This window comes from Paralichthys olivaceus, chromosome 1 (assembly GCF_024713975.1).
Source record: "Paralichthys olivaceus isolate ysfri-2021 chromosome 1, ASM2471397v2, whole genome shotgun sequence".
Taxonomy (NCBI): domain Eukaryota; kingdom Metazoa; phylum Chordata; class Actinopteri; order Pleuronectiformes; family Paralichthyidae; genus Paralichthys; species Paralichthys olivaceus.
The window spans coordinates 9631780-9655254 of NC_091093.1; the positions used below are offsets into that span (position 1 = coordinate 9631780).

Below are 23475 nucleotides of genomic sequence, written 5' to 3' on the forward strand. Positions count from 1 at the left end.
AGATAATGTGCTGGCCATATAGATGGGCAACAGGAAGTCAGGTTAGGGAGGAATGACAGCAAGGGATGTTAGATTATGAATAATTCATTTTACAAATCTCATGTAATTGCTGTGGTTGGAAAAAGTTGCTCTCTTTCCAGGATATTAGGGTATTTGCCAAAGTCATTCAGCTGGTGTTATTCTCAGATGTTAATCAGTCTTTTAGCTAATGGCTAAAATGAAAATCATCAGAGCTCTCAGACTCTTGGGGACCAAGTTGAATCCCCCCTGATCTTGAAGATTTGATCAAGGTTAATAGAGGTTATAGACAAGGTTGTAGAAAAGTTTCAAGCCATAGACAATGTTGTAAGTGGAAGATTTTTCTTTATAAAAAATATCTGTACTGCCTCACAATGTGGTCAAGTTAGCACTGTTGCCTCACAGCATGAGGTTGGAATCCTGGTTTGGCCAGGCTGCTTCCCGTTACAAGTTTGCATGTTCTTCCAATGTCTGGGTGGGTTTTCTAAGTACTCTAGCTTCCCCAGTCCAAAGACATGCAGACTGGGGTTAGGTTAAGTTGACACTCTAAATTGACTGTAGGTGTGAATGTGAGTTGATTGTCTCTATATGTCGGGCCTGCAGTACACGGTGACTTGTTTAGTTTGTACTCGGCCTCTCTCCCTCAGCTGGGATTGGCTCCAGCTCCACCTGCGACCCTCAAAGGAGTGGTGGTACAGATAAAGGATGGAGCAAAGGATGGGCAATTTGGTCCAGGCCACATGATTAACAGTATCCTCTGCAGATGAAAATAACTTCATTTAACAATTTCTCACTCACTATAGAGTAATGGTCTTTATTATTTTGGCTCCTAAACATAGTAAATGTAATCTTTAATGTAGTGAGCTGATTTTTCCAAGGTTTCAAGTTCTTGCATGCTATTACTATAATTTAAAGGCCCCAGTGACAGTTCAGCAGTCACAAACAGTAGAACACATTACTAGTTAGGGCCACGCCTGCCTCCATATGGGCGCACAGACGTGTTGGCACATAGAGAGACAGGGGAGTCTGCTGGCCTGTTGCTGGGCCTGTTACACATGCTAATGTCAGGGCGGCAGGCGGCAGAGGTTGCCAGTCTGATGGACAGAGGTGCACTTAGCTCAGGAGCGGAGGCACAGTGGTTGCAAATTAACATCAGCCACCGGCTAGAATGTTTGGTGTTACTTGTGCGTTTGTTTACCACCTGCCTTTTTTTAGGGAACCATCCGTCATTTGGAAAGTCTATAATCTGGGCTAAAAATCACCCCTCTGGGTTGAAATAGTAAATAAGGGAGGTACATCTGGGGATTTGTAAGTGTTTGTGGCCTCGAGACGTAAAAAGGTTTCCTATATAAGTGAGTGCCAGTGAGCATAAGAGTGCTCTGGGCCCCCTGAAAGTGCTGGTCTGAAGTCAGCTAAGACGTTTCACAGGGTGTTAATAGTTTCTCAGACACTGTGGTGGTCAGCTAGTAGCTCTGTTTTATGGAGTGTAAACCTTCACCTTGGCATGTATCTTTTTTTAACCCTCCTCCCTTGAGCAGTTGTTTCTTTGCTATCATGTGAGCCGTGACAGATATTATATAAAGTTTAAAGGCATGTACACCATATTGCACTGTGTATCAACCATCTTCCCTGTTCTGTTACCCTGTGTTGAGTGAATGACATGTTGTTATGTGAAAGAATAGACAGATGCTTGTTGGTGTTAAGATACAGTCCTGGCTTGAGGTGTTAGTGAGCCGCCCCAGGCTGCCCTCCAGCCAGCCTTCGCTTAGAACGCTATCATCACTCTGACTCTCCACCAACGAAAATATCACCTAGGCCTATAGCTGCATGTTTGTTTACTTACCCTGCTTCTGCACAGCACCAGAAATGTTTATGCCCATCTGTAGTAAAATAGACAAGGTTGAGTTTGCTGTTCTGGGGACCAGGGATTGGGGGCACCTAGTTCCTCCTTGTCCTCTTGTTCACCTCGGGATGTGGCCTGGGTCAGGGGGACATCTGTGGTCAGCATCAGGCTGAGAGAGGTGGAGGCTGAGGACAGCTACTGTCATCAAGGGGTAAATAGGAGGGAAAAGGGGGCTGATTATTGAGAGCACGGACCTGCAGACAAAGGGCTGTAGTCCGGGAGTAGCTGACTGAGGCCTGGCTTGACCAGTAAACAACCGGTGGGGTGGCTGAATGGCATAGGGATCAGCCTGGGGCTAAACCTGAAGATCTCTCTCAGCAGCAGTTCTTCTAAACACAAGATCAGACAAACACACACACACTTTGGCATGTAAACACACACAAATAGGAGGTTTAGTAACACACATGCACAGTATTAATGGCACACCTATCCTCATATGGCTTTTGTATACAAACCACTCCCAAAGCACAAGCCATCACCTGTGAGTTAAAAGGAAGAGGAAGTGTGTTTGCAGGGGTTAAGATCTATTGTGTTGTCCTAATCATCTTTCAGTTCGGACAAAAACCTTCTTGATGCATTTTGTCCAGCAATTTAACACAAAACAAGGTGATGATATGCACTAACAATTTTTCATTATTTAAGTGGCTAGGTGCATTGTTAGCAATGATGCCTCATAGCAATAAAGTTCCCGGTCCAAATCCTGACTCGGCCGGGGTCTGTCTTTATTTTCCCTGTGTCTGTGTGTGTTTCTTTTCTCTGGGAAATCTGGGTACCCTCCGACAGTCCAAAGACATTGGGGTTAGGTTATTTGGAGAGTCTAGATTAACAGTAGTTGTGAATGTAGGTGTGAATGGTAATCTGTGTCTGTATGTTGGTCCTGCGATATGTTTGCCACCTGTCCAGGATGCACCCTATCTCTCACCTGATGTCAGCTGGGATTGGCTCCAGCTCCCACCCTCAAAAGAATAAGATAATGGATGGATGGATTATTTTAGTGGCTGCAATTTTAAGTTAGTTTCACACATTTAAAGCTATAGGTCTGTTCTGTCTTTAATTTCTTGCAACTTGTTCTGTTCCCAGATCAGTTTTTTGAGGGACGGCTGACACAAGCACGTCAGAGCACGTTTCAGATTAACTTCGAATCACTTGCTCTTCAGCGCTGTGCTTGAACCACTGAAACTATGCTACACGGCCGGCGTAGCAATATGATGCCTTCATACTGAGATGGTGATACAGTCTGAATGCACTTTCTGGCACTTTCTTAGCCTGTCACTCATCCCAGGAGGACGCAGTTTGATCCAAACCAAATGGTACAGTTTCCATAGGCAGGCGACCGACCCTGCTTCCTCCTGGTCACCTTAATCTTTGGTGTCTCCTCAGAGTCAGGTGTAATCAGTCACACGCCGCCGTATGTTTTGACACCTGTCCTGTGGTGTGGAAGAAGTAAGCATATTACACTGTCTGCAAATCACGCTCCTCTCCTTTCGGAAACACACAGAGACAGACAGTCAAACCTATCTTCACACGAATTAAGACAGACAGGTGGATTGTCGGAAAAGGATTAAAAAAGAGGTAGAGAAGAAGAAATGAAGGTTCCTTTACATTGTGGGTTTTTTGAAAAGAGGGTTGGATGACTGGGGAGGTGAGTGACTGTTAATGGGAAGAAATGAACACGCTCGACTGGTAGATGTGACAGGAAGAGACTGTTCTTAACAAGGCGTCAGAGTCAGTCAGAGTTACAGATCCATCACTTCTCAGAGGCAAGGAGAAGGGGAGGAGGGGGTGGGAGACATTTAAGGATATTCAGAGAGGGAGCGAGTTTGTGAAGGGTAGAGAAGAAGAGGGAGACGGTGAGGGAAAGAGGGATTTGAGTGTGGCTGACAGCACTGCATTTAATTTGGGCTGCCAGATCCTTTTTCATTTGACTCCCTCTCAACCAGCTTAGAGGCTGCAGAGGACTTGGAGGCGAAGGTTTGCCAGGATGTCTCAGATTAGCACTGATGTGCCACGTCACACTTTAAGCCGGCCTGTAATTCATGTTCAACAGGGGGATACTCACACATTACACTCTGCTGTGCAGGACGTGATTAATTGACTCACACTCTAATATTGGGTGTAATTTGCCCGTCCTCTGATGTGAAACTGACTTTATACTAGACTTACTGTATGTCGCCGTCCCAGGGATGTTATAATGGAGTCTTGGCTCAGAGCTGTGTAATTTCTAAACTGAGAAGAGAAGCTCAAGGATGGAGGGAATTGCTTCAGGTTGTCTTTCCACTCGACGCACTTTATTATTTAGAGGAAGATTTAATAGAGCCAGTTAGTAATGTGTCTTGCTCAAGTGTGTAGCGGCAGGTAAAACAACCAATATGAGTTTAGCCACTGTATAAGGAAAGCAGTTCTCTTCTGTATCACACATGGAAGAAAAAGGTGAGCTTTGTTTTGTTTGTTTCTGTTTTTTCATTATGGTCCAAGCGTTCACAGCTGAAAGTTTGGACCATGGGCTGAACCAAGGTTCATGTCTTTTACATTGTTTCCATTTGATCCGGTTAGTTTTGGTTTCACTTTGCAATTGAGGTAGTAGACGTTTTATATGCTGTATGTATTAATTCGGCTATTGGACTAGCTAACTTTTTTGAGGGAAGTGCGTATAAAAAATGTGTCTTTCCATTTGAATGGAGAAAGTTAATGAAGCAGTTCACTTCATTCATTTTGTTGCCAGTGTAATATTATGTGTGGTGTATTACCAGCACAATGAACATCCTCTTCGGTCAAACAAACCGTCTCAAAGACTATAAGCAATCCTGTGAGATGTTTCTGCTTCTTTACTTTTTATCATCTCAACCTCCTGCAATTGGTAGAGAGGAACTATTCAGAAAAAAAATGTTTTCACACTGCAACTGAAAAAAAAAATGGTTCAGTTTGATCTGGACTGAGATCAAGTCTTTTCGTCTGACCGTCGTCTGAGGCACCTTTCACACCTATTATTTTTATTCTGACTAAACTGACAAGTCTGAAGGTCTGGGCCAATCAACAGGTGTGAGAGCATCTTTTCATTCAGTTCTACAATATGCATCTATTTTCTACTTTTCAGACAATGCTCTTCCTGGCCACAGTGGAGGAGGAGGGCAGTGCAGCGGAGGGACGGAGGGACATGGCAGAGACCCTACTGTCTGCCTTGACAGACAGACACCAGCAAAGACAGACATGGAGAGACAGGTAACAGAGTGTAACACCAACTTGCAATTTTATTCCATCCCATTGGACCTGAAAAATGACTCTCATGACAGATGTGATTGAGAGGTGAAGTTAGACACTGAAACATGGGCACAGTCACACATTTCAAAATGGAAACATCATCATAGAAATAAAGTTATTCTGCATAATGTATAAATTCCTATTTATTATTTTACTTCACAGTGTCATATATATATTATTTTTGCATTGGGCTGCTCAGAAAATTGTGTTAACTTAAATGTTTCCTACTTTTGTTACCATGAGTTGCACAAAGCAATGGCATTTATGCTGCATAGAAAATACAGAAATGTTTTGTTATATTTAGCCCATATTTTAAAAAAAAAGGTTTTAAATGCACCGTTAAAAACTAATGGTAATTATCAATATAGGTTAAAAACAGTTCCATCAATTGATGAAATTGATAGAAACAATGGCCTCACAAGTCTCACAAGCAATAAATAACATAGAAAAGATCATAATAATTTCAGCAATAAACACACAATATAAATACATTTTACTCAAGTGAAACCATTTCATTAACTTTTCTGATTTCATAGAGGTTAATGGTCAACACCTACAATGTGAATAGATTACACAACCTTCAATAACCAAATCATAACAGAAGCCAATATTCAACATTTATAGCCTCTTCCTCATTACGACAAATGGGACACGACCAAACACTGATGCACACACGTCGTTTGGATTTCATAACAAGCAAGAGTACTTGTTCATTGTACTCTGTAGCACCAGGGTTATTGTGTGTTGTGTCTGCACATGTACAAGTCTTACTAAGCCTGTGGGTACTGATCAAGCTGTGATCACATGAAGGAACAAACTAATCAGGAATTGCTACATAAGTCCCACTTTCATTCACTGTGCTTCGACAGTGATTCCCTCTGAAGAGCAGATGTGAATTCCACAGATACGCAGTAGTGTGGTCGCTGTTTGTTTGTGGTCCTTGGGCCTGGCAGCTATCACAGCTATCACAACGACACGTGTGTCTTGGATAAGCCCAGTCACTTCCTTCCTTCCAGATAAGGGCAGAGGGTGCAGGGATTAGAACACAGACCGTTCATTCCGATAAGGAAAGGCCTCACACACACACACTCACACACAACAGCATGTTATTTTAGCTGTTCATTCTCTCAGACACTCCCCCTCTCAGCACTAGCAAGCACACACACAAATACCGACATTTGAACACTCGACTTGCATATGTTTTACTGCTTATTGTCTCAATCGACAGATTTGACCTCAGTGTCACACACACACACACACACACACACACACACACACACACACACACACACACACACACAGACATGATCCAGAGCCAAGAGAAAGCAAAACTGCCAGGGGCTGAATCCACAGACCAGATATTCCTGACAGCCCCATCTTTTCTTTTGAAAGACGTGTGAACTTCCTGCCGTGTTGTTGCCCTCATCTTTCCGTGGCGCCCCTCTGTTTTGAGTTGTCCCCTGTAGTTGACCCTTAGCTATGCCCCATCCAGATGAGCCTTGTAAACAGGCTGTTTCCACACACCTTGCTATGCTGTGTTGACGCCCACCGCCTCACAACTCTGATGTAGGGCCTGCATTCCAGCTGCAGGTGCTGAAAGCTAGAAACCATCTCGCCGCACCCGCCCCTCCCCAATCCGATCATCAGTGCTGTCCCCTCGCCATCCCGCTTCCCCACCACCACCCACAAAGCAACGTTACCACCTACTAACCAAGTCTCACTCTTTCACAGACCAGGACAGGAAATGCTCAGTGGTCGTCGACATGGGGCAGACAGACGCAGTCTATCAGCAGTGAAAGACTGATTAGATTAGTTTTGGTTGAGGGCTGGCATCCCACACAATACGTTTGAACTCCCGCTGCTCCTGATAGCTCCTCTCACATTTACACACATTAAATGTCTACCGCCAAACCCACCTCTGCCCCCACTTACGAAAAAGCCAGGGGTCAGCCTGTCAAGTGGCTGTCAACAGATAGCATTTACACAAAACCAAACACATGGCTATATGCAATGTTAAGTGGGATGAACTGGTAGTGATTAGAAAATTGTGTGTGATGAAATGAGATTCTCTTTGGTGAAAGAAAAGTTTGCATTTATACACACTACTCAGAGCCAGTGTCATTGTTTTGAATTAAAGATATAGTAGATACAGTATATTACAGAATCAGACACAGAGGGGGAATTTATTTCATTATAGTCAGATGCACTCAAAAGTTAGTTTATTTTCAATAAAGCACGCGCCGAAATAGGACTTCTGGAATTAATCTGCTGATTCATTTTGCTGATTTTCTTTTTTCCAAGGGGCGTCCTAATTAGGTTTCCACACTATATGCAACAGACAAGCTTTCATCATAATACTGCCTTTTGTTTTCCATGGTTTCCATTCAGCACATGATGATTGCAAAAGGACGGAAAAGAAGCAAAAAAAGAGTGATTGATGACTCAGGCGAGAGGCACATAAACATAAACAACCAGCATTGATTGATTAAGTTTCTCGCTGACTTTTGTTTCTTAAACACCAGTTAAAGCAGCATTCTCTGCACTGAAACATGTGCCTGCTAGCTGCCACTTTCTGCCTCTGGGGCGTTTTTGTTTTCAGCACTATGAAGAAGGAAAGAAAGAGGAATTGGACTCGGTGACCAGTGGTTCTTCACAAGTGACTTATAGGCACTCAGAGTGAGTGATGCTGCAGTTTTCCCCGCTAGCAGACACAGTCCATTCATTCACTCTGAGCCAACAAAGTTATGAGGGCTTTTTTATTCTTATGAGCTTTTCTGGTAACTGGGTTTTCCCGATGCACATGGTGAGTTCTTTGATAGATGCTGCCCTTCCGTGTCCCTTTGGTAAATGCCCCGTGAGTATGCTGGAAATAGATGGATTATTATGTGTGTGGGTGACTCTACCTTAGTGGAGAGAGTTGAGTATATGCCACACAGGAAGTGCAGAATGAAGAGCAAGGCACAGCCAGGGAGTAGGAAATGACACATCCTGCTGGAACCAGAATATACAGATTCAAAACACATGTTACTGGAATTGTTAGTTTTTTTTAAATTATAGATTTATATCTGCATATCTGGGGAAAAGGAAATGTTCGACAAACATTGGAAGTATGTACACAGAAAAGCCAACATTGCTTTATATTTGCTATGCTACCTTGAATCTGTATGCTTACAGTACTGGCTACTGTTGAACCTCCTGGATGATGTGACCTCATGCTGACCTTCGAGAGCCTAGAGGTCACTGCCCTGACCAACAGAGAAACACAAAATAACAAAAAAAAGCTTTGTCACAGCCGGCGAGCAAACTCTGAAGGGAACAGCTGTGAGTTTTGTACTGACCATGCAAACTGCTGTAGGCTTTGTAAGGTCATTATATGATAATGAAAATCATTACAGAATTACATGGGGGTTTAGGACATGAGAGCAGTGGGGAGGGGAGGGGCGGGCCACATTGGGTTTGATAAATGGACTGTGAAGGTGCCCATCTGGCCCTCTCTGTGGCTTTTTCTTCCTGCTCTTTTATCCACTCCTGTCCTTTACTACCCCTCTTTCATTCCCGTCCTCTGTTCTCCAGTGGGCCAGTGTAAAAAGCGAACAGGCCCGTAGTGAAAGATTAACAGAGTGCAAACCTAGCTCACCTCTATGGAGGAGAAAAGGAGGAGAGACAGGCGGAGGTGTTTATGACCCAAAGCAGGTTTTGTGCCTGACTTGGCAAACCCTGTCCTCCCATTTCTCTGTGTGGGTCGGTAGAAGAGAAGGCAGCCATTGACCTTTGGCATTAGAAACAGTTGGACAGCTCAGGATGTGTTGATTTAGCTGTAGTTTGCAGCCTTTTAGGTGTTCATTTTTTAATTGGCTTGGGTGCTAATACATAACAGGTTTTAAAACCGTGGAAACAAGTTTGTTCTGAAAATAGTTAAACTAGGAAGAGCCAGCAAATTCTAGTGGTCATGATGTCGGTCCTTCTTAGTCAGGATGGAAACTTGTAAAGCATGGTGTATTTTTAATGTTACCAAAAAGAGCATCCAAGTACCATTAACACATGTTCCTATTTTGTTATTGTACTTTAAGAACTGCATTTAAAACTGGGTTTTAAATGGTAACCATTTGAGTTTTTTTATTAAATCAAAGGCAACTGTCCTAAAAAAAACTAATTCTATTCCCTGAAAGCTGAAAAGTAGTTGACCCACACTGACTAGCTTATGGTGTCACTATAATAGCTGTACACTCAGAATCTTTGGCGTAGTACATCTGTTGCCTGTGTTTATTACTTTTCTTCAACTTGTTGAGAGTGAGTGAGGTCTTTATCCCAACACAAAGGCGACATCAGCTGACATGGCAAGCAGAGCTAAAGGACAGAGAAGGAGGTCCACGCGTACGCAGCTGCACTCATCACTCAGCTGTCCGGCTTGACCCGTGACCCTGTTGGGCCGTCTCCCAGCCTCCATCAGCTTTATATTTCCTGCCATTGTCATTCTCTCTTGTCCTCACCTGGACAGAGCACTGATACACAAAAGGTCTAGTCTGTCATCAAAACCAAAGGGTCATCGGGGGCCAGCGGGGGCCATAGAGCTGAGATCGAAGCTAAACCCAGCCAGGGATGACCCCACTAGTGTTGTCAGCTACCAGTTGCCCCCCTGTGGGGACACATAGTGACACATTAAAAGGAGGAGAGAGACCTTCGTTGGCTGGCACTTCATTCCAGGAGTGGTGACACTTCTTTTGTGTTGTCCCTGACAGACCCAACCCTAATTCTTGCACTGGGGTGGGGCAGGGAGTTAGGATACAATGGAGATCCCCTGTCCCAGATGGGAGTTGGAAAGATTGTCTGTGTCATGTCCACAATTAAGATGGACAGTGCACAGCCTTGTCTCATGTGGACAATGAGCTGCTTAAAGTGTTCAAAAGGGAGACACCATAATGCATGGATCGCTATCATGCAGCAGACAAGTCACACTCGTAAATATAAGAATATGCAGGGCACTGAGCTCCAAGCTGTCAATTTTTCAGCTGTCATTGCACAAAAGAGCGAGGGACAGGCTGCAGTTTTCTGTCATATAGTCAGAGAGAAAATTTATCGAGCACAACCCGAGCCCAACAGGTATTCAAATTTTTGTGTCTGAACTTGACTTGAGCCCAAGTTTTTGATGATTACTGGCACATGCAAAGTAGAAAATTAAGTAGATAGCCCAGTTAACATGACCGAACCTGACCCAAGCCCGACTTTTTCACAGATTACAGGCGTGTGCAGTATCCCAAATATTATTTCAAATCTTTTGTTGGACCTGTCATGTCCTGACGGGCTCAGGTCGTGTATCCACACTTCATTGCATGCAGTTGTTGGCAGTTTGTGATTCCATGTTCCTCACATGTGGATGGGTTTAGGAAACAGGGTTTGTGGAGTACAGTTAAGAGAAGGTGGCATGAAGCTGTTACTAAGGAGTTTTAATTAGTAAGGGAGGCTGGCAGTGTAAACCAACGTTCTGGTTGGTGGCAGGTCGGTCCGGGCACTTTGTCAACCAGGCCTGTGTGATGTAAGTTCCAACTCGAGGTGACAGGTTAATCAGATCTACCAGACAGCAGCCCAACATTTGCTTCTACATCAGTCCCACAACAGCAGCCCTGTTTTGTAAGCACAACAGGCCGGTCTAGCTCAGTCTGTTTTCCTTGGCATCAGTTGGTAGCCAGAAGTTTTGCTGGCTGCGCCCTTGCTTCTCTTTACCTCAGGGGTTTGTTTGCTCTGATGGTGGGCAAACACCTGTGTGTGGTGGGTGGAACTCTCATCCCACAACCATGTTCTCCCTCTCTGTTGTATGTGTGCCTTTTTCCTTGTACCACCTACTTCTGGCGTCATCAGCATCACTGTGTTTACTCGGTTCAGGGCACAGGAGGGGAAAACAAATAAGGACATGTCATCTGTCTCTTTCATCACCGGCCAGCCTGTAATTAGCGCAAGCGCAGTGGTTAGCCCAGGACGATGTCGTCTAATTTGTCAGTCTTTATCTAAAACATGTCTGTGTGGTCCCTTAGACCGGTTACATGCGTGCAGAGAGATCGCCTGTGGCCTAAGTGTTTGTGAGGTGTATGTTTGAGTGTGCGTGATTGTAAATTATGAATTCTTCTCTCATGCACCCACCCCTGTTAAGCAATCACTCAGTTATGCATGACATGTCCTGACCTCAGCAGAACCTCACAGCTGCTGTTGCCGTAGTAATCGGCCTCCCATCCTAGTTAGCTCCCCTGCTGGAGAGTACATCCGAGTGCGTTTCATTCTTGCAGGATTATGCTGCGCACAAGATGATGGATGATGGCATTTCTTTACCACCTACTCTACCTGTGTAAATATGCACTTACCTTTACCTTGCCTGGTTCTAAAACTAGTCAGTCATTAGCCGTTGAGGTACAGGCTTTCTCTCATTCTGTGGTTCGGTGTTGGAATGGACGACTCTCAACTGGCAGGGATCAAAATCACACTCTCTTTGTTAAATGTCTCTGCGTATCCTCGACTGAGTCACAACTGCATTAAATTGCTCACAGATTTTAACGGAAAAAGTCATTTCATAATTATGCATTTCACCCTAAGAGTCTGGCAACAAAGTGTGGCATGGTTAGGCCGAAAGAGAGAGTTAGAAATGTCATTAAAACTCCCACAGACGTTTAAAGACACTTGTTGCAGAGACAGTTGCCCATTAAATGCTGCCTTTTTTAATATGGAAACAAGATTTGTGTTTGGAAAAAGACAATGTGGTGAGGAGAGAGGGGGGAGGGAATGGGTTTGGGCCTGTTTTACTGGTAGTCAGGAAAACCAGCACATTTTTTCTGGTCAAACCCAACATCCCAGAGAGCTGATAGAGCATGATTGGGTGAGGATGTGTGGCAGGCATGAGAAACAAACAGTGAGAACATGGCGTTATGGGGTGATGGAGGTTGTGCACACTTGGGTGGTGCTCCTGTTTGTTCTGGAACAGCAGTTCTTATTAAAACCTCAGGTTAAAACTGTGATAACGCAGATGAAATATTGCACATGTATTTGTGTGTGATAATGAGCACAAATACAACTCTTACAATGAATTGTGGGCTTCAGTAAACATACAGACAATTTGTATATCAGATGCTTGCAAAGTGTCACATTGTGTCTTGTGTATATGTTGTTGCAGTCACTTGTTTGGAGGTTAAATACTTCTGTGCTGGGCTCCAGGACGGTTACTTTGCTTTTGTTTTGGTGCTGATGATGGTTTTGCAGGACTAGCTACAGCAACGTATGTAGCATTTAAACACACACATGCATGTTTTAAATGCATGCACACCACATGCTCCATCCTTTCCCTTTTTCTCCCATCTACCACAACCACCCCATCTGGGCGGCCCCCTCCGCCTCCTCCTTTCCCACCCCACATACACACATCTTTCTCCCCTCCTCCGTTAATTATAACCAACACCGCTGGAACACTTCATTTCATAGCTAGCATATTGTCTCTTCAAGGCTGGCAGGCAGGTCATAAATTATCCTGAAGGTGAGGATGGAAGTTGGAGGAGATAGTTATGAAAATTTCATCTGTCTGCCGTAGTGGCCGCAGCTGCTCCTGTCACCAGCCGTGTGCTGGAGGAATTACACCGGGTCAGTGTGTGTGTGTGGTTGTGTGTGTATTCTTCAATCTGCGCATATGCGTCAGTACATAAACGCATGTGAACATTTGCAGTGTGCGCGTTAATACATGCACATCTTTGTGTATGTGTCCCTCTGTGTGTGTGTGTGTCTGTGTGTGTGTGTGCGTGCGTGTGTGTGTCCCTAGGCCAATGTGTACAGCGAGTTGGCCAGGTAAGAACTGCCTGTCAGTGTGGGGAACATCTCTGGCGTCCCTGTCACCCCAGGGCCCCCGGCTCTGCCCTGAAGCAGGGAGATTGGGCGGGGGGACAAGCTCGCAGGGCGGTCCCCAAGCTGTCTCTGTTCATTACTGCTACAGAGACGGGACGTGGCCGGCAGGTGGCCAGACCTTTAGTCCTTACCCACTGTGCTCATCTGCTGCTCTGCTCTGTGTGTGTGTGTAGGTGAGTGGGTGTGCAAGTGAGCTCGAGAATGAAAAAGAGTCTGAGGAGACCCATAACTTATGTATTTGAGTAGGGAAGTGCATATTTTACGTTTGACCTATGATTGTGACAGATTATTGCATCGAAGCATTGTGCCTGCGCATGCACATCTTTAAATATCTATGCTTACATATTTGCAGAAGTACATAAATTCAGTATTTGGAGAAACTGGAGTGCTGCTGTGGCACTTTCCTGACAGAGCGTGGAGCAGCTCTTTTCGACAGACAATTAGTAAGAAACGAAAAACACAGTAACCCCCCTCCATCGTCCCCATATGTCAATCTTCAGTCTCCTGCAAAAATTCTATTAGGGCCAAAGTCCATAGCTGTTAATTACAATTCTAACTAGCTTGCCTCCTGACGAATGGATGGTTTCAGCAGCGATGTAGGATAAAAGGGATATCAGTGATTTCACTTCCCCGTACAAAGACTGCCTCTGAAATGGGTCATCAATCCCACAGTGATAAATGTCTGGTGGAGTAATGACTCTCTTATCGGCGCCGGATTACTGCAGATATTTGTAATTAGTGTAGCCACACAAGTCCCGACAGATGTTTTTGAGGCGGCACAATATCAAAGCCTTGGTTTAGTGTTGAGTTGAACTTTCTGAAAAGAATAGGGATAGTTAGAGCTATTGTACTGTGGCAGACATAGGTGAATCTGAAGAACCGAGTCACAGATATGTCAGTGAGAATGTCTTAATACTTTGGCTGCACACCTACATACAGTACAGTGCAGACAAATGTATGGAGCCATGTCTACACACACACACACGCACACACACAGCCTACATATACACACACTTGAAATCATGGCCAAGTAGCTAAACACACAGCCTGAGGTCCATCCTTCAGATATTGAGCTCAGTGGTCACATGACTTTGAGAGCCAGGGGGCTCCTTCTTCTCCTCCTCTTCCTCCTCCTCCTCCTCCAACCCTAAAGGTAGCCAATGCTACGCCAGGGGGAGTGAACGATTCACTTTTAACTTCCATTTCTCCTGTTTTGGGTCGAGATTCACTCCCGCCCTGAAGTTTTTTTTTCTTCTTTTTTTCGTCTTTCACCTCTTCCAGCTCTCATGAAATCGCAATGTGATGTATTCAGCCTGAGGTGTAGCTCTATTCACAATGCAGACTGACACTACGAAGCCCTGCTCCCCTCTGTTTTCACAATGCATCTGTACAGACGGACTGCTGACAAGTCTTTACCACTAATACAATTGTCCTGGCTGCAGTCAGTTTTAATAAACACTTAAAAAAGCACAGCTGTGTTTGACTCATGTCTCTCTCGCTATAAATATGTGTATATATAAATTCATAGATACTACAGAGAAAGAACCAACGAACCCTTTGTGTCTATGCTGTGTTATGTTGCCAAAATATAAACTCGCCATCCAACCACCCCACATCCCCAACAGCCCTATACACACACGCACCTCCTGCCCACCACTGACAGACGTGTAAACAGATGCAGCCAGAGCTGGTAATGGCAGGTGATTATAAGTGGCACACGTGCCAAACTAATTAAACCCCTGGGTTGACAGCAGCATTTGGTAGCACTGGCATTCTGGCATGCTGGCATTAGAATAATTGTAGCAGCAGCACATTTCACCTGCGAGACTGCAGCTAACAACGTCATTTATTTTACAGCAGGCTGCACTGGATGTTGCTACAGAGGCTTGAGTTAGCTTGCTTTACGCTTGACATGTATGCCAACCTCTGTCTAAAGGGACGGCACTCCTGTTTGAGCTGGAGGTTATTCTATATATTGTTTAGATATATTCAGTAAGTTTCTTTTAATAATGTTAAATTCAAATTCAATATTTTAAGAAGAAATCGTTTTTCATATCTTAATGCAAGTTCATCTAATAGATATAGACATTGGACCTGGCTAGAGAGGGTTGTCAACTAACAAGAGGGCAGGTGGTTCAATCCCCAGCTCCCCCAGTCTGTATTCCAATGTGTCCTTGGACAAGATGTTACAATTAACAATACATAGAAACACTGTAATAATTCAATGTAAATCTGTATGTGCAATATAAGACTAGTTAAGGGAAGCTGTAGAAAAAGATATCACAAATAAAATACTGAGCTTTTAGAAATCATCAGACATGTGTCCCCAGTTAGGACACACTGCACTAAGCAGGCAGAATGAAGACAAGGGCAGGACGACTCTCAGTCCGTTCAGTTCTCAGGTCATCGCTTCTCCAGCTGGAGGGTTGCAGCTCTGAGTCCACCCCTTAGAGGTCACAGCAATGCCAGGAGGCCAGAAACTGCACAAGGAGGCCCACCTGCACACATCCTGTGCGTCTCCACACGCACGCACACACATAACTTACTCATCCACGCACTCACACCTGGTCGGCTGAGAAAGAATTTTGACATACTGGCATGTTCTGTGGAAGCTATAGTCCTGCCTGTAACCGACTTGACTGATTCATGTGCCTTGTGCTATGCAGCAGGTGTGGCCGGGCCAGGTGCACTCTGCGACGCATCACAAGGTGTGTGCACTCAAGGCGAGAGGTAAATCTGATACAGTATCTGTTAGGGTAGCAGTCAGTCGGGTTATGTAAGGTATGTAAGGTCATTGCATGTACAGTTGAGATTCATGGGCTGTAGCATTGCATGTGATGTGCCTTCCTGTCATTTCCAACCCAGACCTGAGACAACTATTCTCTGCTATTTCCATGCTGTAAATCACAATGGTGACAAATAGGGTGTATTCAGCTCCCACACGCTTTCCCCATAGGCAGCACTGTCTAGTCCACTTGCACATAATTGCTTCCTTGCTTTACTGCATATATATCACTTGCTGAAACATCACTTAACACTTTTCAGGTTTTATTGCCCATGCACAGACTGTGTTCACTCTTGATAGCTACTATATTAAGCTGGTTGTAGAAGAAGTGAAAAATCTGCTCTTTGAAGGCACAAGTAAGTGGCCGATGGCAGCTGATAGCTGGGGCTTAGTGAATCCTCATTATGTGCTGTAGCAAGCTGATTAAAACATCTGATTTGTTCCCAGTGTGTGTGTGAGGGAGAGTGTACTGTCAAGTGCCTGTGTGCGTGCTGTGCATGTGCAGGAGTGCATGTGCATGTGCGTGTTTGAAAGAGTAGGCCTTTGGGCTGCTGCGGTGTGTTATCTGTTTTTTTCAACCTTGTCATACTAATTACAGTCCATATTTACTTACATTCTCTTTTTGTTTTCTGCCCTCGATAGGCATCTGTGAGTGCCTCAGCCTCAGCTCTTCTCATTAACAGACTTATGGTGTGTGATAGGTCTATCAAGTGGTGATACAGGGAGCTTTTCCAAAAAAAAGAGGTCATGATACAAATGTTGTCAGCTTTTTGCAACCACAAAGAATTATGTTCTTGTTATCAGTTACACTGTGATTGCAATTTTGCCAGTGAGAGTTGGTGGGGAAAATACTCACATCGAAGCCAAATGAAATAAAAAGCACAACTAGCTTGTATCAGACCCCTGATTTAATTGTATAATTGTCCCTGTGATAAACCAAGTGGCTCCTTCCCAACATGGGGCAGAGGTATGTGAGATGATTTACAAGATATAAAAGAGGGGGGGGGGGACATAGAACCTTTTTTTTTTGCTCCCTTCAAATCTTGGTAGCTTTTGTCTTTAGACATTTAGTGTCACTGAATTAAAACATCTGATGAAAGAACATTCATACCTACTTTAAAAAATGACCTCAATTGGTATCACATACATGAACTATAAGTTCCTTCAAATTATAGTTAGCAAATGAATTAATACAACTTGTTTACTTAAGTCCTTTGTATGTTACCTGTTGAAGTAGTTTTTTGAGTTTACTTTTCTCAGGGTAGTGCTGAAAATTTTCATCAATAGCAATATAGCAAAGGTTAAAGATGCTTAAGCATTGTGCAAGCACAGTGAGGAGGTATAAAACAGAATATATCTCTCAGATTTGTAAATGTTTTGCTCTTTTCATGCTCATTGATAAGAGTTTGAGAACACAACCTCCACCCAGGAGAACGCACCAGTCTTTTAACTTAATATAAATAATTTGACATTAATCATGATAATTATCAATATCAACTGATATGAAGTTTTCTTACTTGAAATTATTTTTGGCCATATAACCCATCCCCACTTAGAAGTAAATAGCCTCCTTGCTTATCCTGGAAGGTTGCAATAACTTTATGTTATAATAACACAAGACAGTTTGAGAGCAACTGGCTTCATTGTTTATAAGGTAGTTAATAGAAAAGTTGAATTAACCCAGACAGAATATCTTTCTAAGATTTAATTTCTTGTTACCAGTTTACGTTGCTAAACCTATGTCAGGTTACTGAGTGTGTTCACTGCACGGGCCACTCACCACGCCACTGGAGAAAAGACAAATCCCTCTGACCACACCCTAACGCTGTCACTGGCTTTTTGGAGATGCAGTTTCTGATTAACTAAACCCTTTTAGTTAACTAATCTGGTCACAGCACAATCAACAACACAATTATGTGAGTCTAGCTGTGCTAGAGAGACACAGATAAACTTACAATAGACTTTGTAAATGGTTAAACCGAACAGGAAGCTGTGTGAGGATACATGGTGGGGTGAGCGGGGTAAATCACCGACAGCAGCAGAGTATTATATGGCAGAGGTGCAGGGTGGTGTAGTGTTTGGGGGGGTTGTGGGAATGGTTTTATACGAGTGTGAGTGACTGATTCCCAGACATAGAGCACAGTGCATCCTGAATGGGTAAATGGCATTTATTCAGCTGGTTAGTCTGGGAAAACATATGGTGCCATTTGGAGGCCCAGGCTGGTGCACGCTGTTCTCCTGTAATTAGACTGGCCCAGCAGAGCGGCTACATGACTGGCTCATGATAACCACCCTACTGTACCCTACAGTGCCGCTGCCACCCAGCCCTGGCTGCAGCACAGGACCAGCACACCACATTACACATCCTGTTAACACACTGTTCAACACCAGTGAACACCGGTGACACCACAGCCTTGGCAGCTGCACATGTACTGCACAGAGGGCCAGATTTACTGTACGTATGTGAGGGCACAGATAAAATCATGTGCTGTACCTTTAGTTCTCTTCATTTGGTTCATAACCCTGTGAGCTACTCCTGTCCAGGGTGTATCCCATGTCTTGTCCACTGTGTGCTAGAATAATCTTTATGTATAATCAACATATTGATGTAAAATGTGCTTGTTCATTTTCAATAAAATGTGTCTTTTCAGTATCACATACTCACCCATAGACTGGCACACTCTGATTATAAGATGGTAATTACCTTTCTTTCTTTCTTGTCTTTGCTCTCATCTTTTTTTCTTCTTTTAATCACTTCCCACCCTCTCTTCATCAGGATCAGGGGAGCAGATTGTGGGTTGAAGGCGTGGGCTGTGTTGGCAGGGCTGTGGGGGTGTCAGATGGGCTTTTGTCCCGTCAGGGGGGAACAGGCTGGCAACCCGGCAGGAAGGCCCTGTTGAAGATCCACTGCTGGGAATCAGACTGAGCCAGTGCCTGGCCCAAACCATGCACAGACACACACACACACATTGGGTGGGGTTGTAAGGAAAGTGGTGGGGGTGTCCAAACCTGGGATAAAGACATTTCCTGCCTCATTTATAAAATCTGACACCACCAGTCTGCCCTCTCCTCCTCCCTCATCAACATCCCTTCACAAAGATCACACACACATGCTGGTGTGTGTGGACATACAGTGGAAATCCAAGCTGTTGTCTCGGGTCTTAAGCTGCAGTTCCTCTAATGACCACTACATATTGGCTTGGAATTTTATTTTTCACATGAATATCTTTATTTATTTATTTCCATTGGATCGTGATTCCACTAACCATTGTTTTAGTGAAAAGCTAACTGTGTTAAAAGAGAAATATTTTCCAGTACATGATGGTTCACTAATTTATGGATTTTGTGGCTCCAAGGGGGTGAGGAGTGAGACTACAGCTTCATATTGTCCCTTCAGAACCCTTGAGAGACCTTTGTGCAGTTTCACAGATGCTGCTTCTTTACTTCCACATCAGTGTGTTAATCCTTACACATAATTTAAATACCTCTGTGGGGTTGGAGGACAATTAAGAGCATAGTGAGCATTGTCGCATTTCTTTACACATACAGGACTGACAGTCATATGTACAGCCAACACCCCCTCAACATGCACACATACAGTTACATACTGTACTACATACTGTCTGCGTCCAGAAGGGGCTGTCTGCATGGCATCCTACCCTCTTGTTGTCTGATTAGCCGAGTCCAGCATGTGAGAACGCTGCCAAATTTGCATATGCCGCCATGTATATTTCAGCAGCGTTTAAGACACACATCACCGGCAGTGAATTATGCATGTGGCTGGTACAGTGGAGGAGCTTGTTTTATGCACTCGTGAAGGGAAATTGAACTGTGTTTTCTTCTGCTCATGACGCTCAAGGCCCAAGGCCCATTAAAGTACACAGTGCGGCTCTTAAATGGCCTGGCGGTGTACATCGTATTCCCCTCTAACAAAGGCGGATTGGCATCGCAAAAGGCGTCCGACAGTCTCTGACGGCTAGGTAATAGGATTCCCACCTCTCCAAAGGGACTGACTGAGGTGCTGTTGTAGTATCCTTGTAGACCGCGCTGTCTTTTCATATGTGAATGTGCATATGTGTTTGTTAAATGCGGTGCCGTGGAAGTGATGAGTGACTGAATAATTCAAAACTGGCATGTCTCACAAAATGATGCAAACCCGTGCATGGATTGTCAGTGGGAGGAATAGAGTGTTGCAGTAAACACAGCCTAAAAGGCTCTTATGCATTATAGACAAGCCTTTTGAAACTGTTTTCTCATATGCAAATGGAACACATACAGCTGCAAAGGCTTAATATGAATCTCTCCCATTCATTGCAAATCCAAATGAGGCACAGGACTGTTTATGCAACCGCTAGAGGAGGATGGAGGGGTGTTGGTCGAATCACATGAAAGATACAATGAAAGACACAATTGTGCTGCTATCAGTGTTTACTTTAAAGAGTGAGCAGTTAGAGCTGTGGCTTAGCCGGCACCCAGCACTTGTGTTCTCATAAGCCTCTTCTGGACTGAGGGAATAGACTGCAGAGGATGAGCATCATTAGATATGTCATTTAAGACACCTCTGCTCTGCCACCGCTCTATATTTATCCACTTGCAGGTCTCTAACAGGCCCTCGGGTCAACACACTGTGTCCCTACCTGTCAGCTTGGCAGCGGATGGGACATATGTAGTGGATAGAGACAATATGAAGCCACCTGCTAGTCACCCTGCCCTCGCCTCTCCTCTCCTCTCCCCTCAGCTCGTCTTCTGCTACTCTTCTCTTCGTCTCACCTTGCCACTGGATGCATTTGTGACAATTCATATATCCCCGCTATAGCCGCCTAACTTGGCTTAGCACCAGTGAATCTGCTATTTATAGAGTTCGTTTTTGCCACCTCTGCGTGGTAAATGATGATAAGCCTTGCCTGTAATAAACAATCTCGTAAACAGCTCTGCAGCTCAGCCCTTGATGGCCTTAGGGGCTTGTAAGAGCTTTATAACACATTTATTACCCATTTAATGGCCTAGAAGCTGTGAGCCATAACATAAGCTAACACTAATTTAATTTCCTGACATATATTGGCTTTATGTTATCTTTAGGTTTTTAGTTATTTTTGCCAACTTGATTGATTCCATGCCTAGTCCTATTTAGGGCCTCGCTTAATGCATTGTGACACCAAAGAGAACTACTGTATATTCAGCACTTGCCTCAATTATTTTGCCACTTGGTATTCAGCGTCTGCCGATAGAAGAAGAGAAACCATTACTTTGTTAGCCAAAAGCACACATCCACTCAGAACAGACGAAAGGGCCAGCATGGGGAATAGAAATATTTGATGTTGAATCTCCCCCTATTTACAGTAGGATGCCTGAATAAACGTGTTCAGAAGCTGGAAAGCAGCATTATGACCCATAACCCTGAGGTATTTGAAATGGAACAGCAGAACTTACTTTGAAAAAGAATAGGCGATGTGCTCTGGGCTCACTGTTTATACCTTGATGTGATTTGGACTGAAATGTAAAAAAAAAAACCTGTTTATCTGTTCTTTCCCTTTTGTCCATGGCTGAAAATTGCAGGGCTTTGAAAAGGAAGGCTATTCAGATCCACTGCACCGTTGGCAATGGCTGGAAAAAAGCAATATGTGCTTTTGTTTTAGTGTCAAAGATGGTAGAAAAGTGTAATTGTACAAGGTTTTATAATATCTACCTGCAGCTTAGAGGTTTTCATCTGCATTTGTTTGTTAGTTCGAAACTAAAACTACCCAACCAATTTCCGTTAAATTTTGTAACGAGTGGGGCATGAACTCAGGAGGAAATCAAAAAGTGGATCCAGGAATTTATTTAACATAGCGAGATTCCATTTTCAACATTTTCCTTGATGAAAACAAAGTGGCATTTTTAGAGGACTGATATTTAGGAATGTGTGTAATTTAGTTCAAATCTAAACAAAAATCCAGATCTAGTCATTTAAATGTGGTATCATAAGGGGACTGTTAGGCCTTGACAGAGGCACGCACACTACTGAGTGCCATTCTAGTTTTACGTTATCATGGGATTGTATTTGAAGGATCTGAAGGTAAGTGTGGATCTTTGTACAAGCTACAAATTTTTCATCACACAAATTCTCCTTCTGCAGCATTTTCCCATTATGGTTTATTAAACTACCTCTGGGCCTTATGTATGTACTTTTGGCTTCAGTGCTGCTTTCTCCAAATACCAATTTCAACCCTTCCTCATTTATTCTTTTGTCTGAAAAGAAGCAAGGTATCAATCTTTTATGTTTTGGGGGAAAAAAATCTGATGAGTGCTATTTGCCGGACCTCCTGCTCAACAGAGATTGTGGAGCTGGCACAGGGAGAGAAACACGAAATTGCAGAGTAAATCAATACTGGGCTGGTAAATGTTGGGGGATCCCCTTTCAAAGAGCAGAGCTGAATTTGTATGCCTTATGTTTTTGATCTCTTACTGTACTTATTTCATTCCAGACACAGTTGTTATCATAGTTGCTGTTGTTTGTATGTTATTTTAGCTTCTTTCCCAAGTAGCTATTTTGCAATTTGGACAAAAATACAATTAAAGAGCCATCTGTTTCCAATGCTCCTAACGCCAGACAGATGGGGTCCTTCTATTGAAACCATACCAGAACCCTGGCAGGTTAGAGGCTTCAGTAATGAACATGCTAAATATGCGACTAGGCTGATTTCATCATAACAAGGCATGTATGGGCTAGAATGAGAAAATATTATTTTTCATGAAGTTAAGCAGTCGCACTTTAGCCTTGGCAACAGTCTGGGAGAAATACAGGATTTGTGTGTTTAGGTATTCACCCCCAGTGGTATCAGTTTCTGCTGTATTCGGGATCCTCCTTATTCAAGCCATGCCTATATGCCCTTACACTAGTGCAGTTAGTTTTATTGTTGACAAGCAAAGATTTGTTCTGTACATGACTGAAAGAAAATTGACTGGTTTTCCATAGCAACTGTTAACATGAAGACACAAGAGAGGAAGTCTAAATGTGCATATTTATGAAAAAGTATTTGTTCCAATATTGTTCTATCATATGAACTGCATTTTATGAGCAAGGCTTCGTGTTTTGCATGTTTTTAGCATATCACCTCAGAGCAACATGGCAACACAGGCACTTTATTAGCATGAAAACACCCCATCCCTTATCAGGCCCCTAACCACTAAACCTGCCCATGTTGGTGTTTTGTTGGACACACAGTCCAGACTTATTTTGGAGCTATTCAGTGCCACTGTAAAGGCCACAAAACTTTACAGAGACCACTGGAACTTTTGAGGAGTCATGGGATTTGTCACATGCTTGTATCTTCAAATTCCTCACATTAGGCTTCAAACCACTGAACCTTTGCTTGCCCAATTACGAATGTCAAAGAAAATCTCTGAAAACACATCATACTGATCCCTTATGCAGGGCGCATGTGAGTAAACAGCTTGGCGCATGTGAGTAAACACAATCCTGTATGCTGTTTGGTAGTCATGGTAGTCATCTCATTTCCTGTATGATCCTGCTCCTCTCTGAGTAGGAACAAATAGTTCTTTTTTTGTGCTTGCTAACTCCTGTTTAAGACATGATGGCTTCTGGAATAGCTACTTAAGCTATACACAACAGTGCAGGCTAATCTGATGCATAATA

The 23475-nt window shown here is 43.6% G+C and overlaps 1 protein-coding gene across 3 annotated transcripts in view; it reads left to right on the forward strand.

Moving 5' to 3' along the window:
• The window catches only part of fto (FTO alpha-ketoglutarate dependent dioxygenase), a 119887-nt gene that overhangs the window by 52049 nt on the left and 44363 nt on the right, over positions 1–23475 (forward strand). For all 3 annotated transcript variants that reach the window (XM_069515253.1, XM_069515316.1, XM_020080349.2), the window contains exon 8: positions 5016–5140. In XM_069515253.1, coding sequence (XP_069371354.1) covers positions 5016–5140 — 125 coding nt within the window. The remainder of the gene's footprint in view (positions 1–5015; positions 5141–23475) is intronic.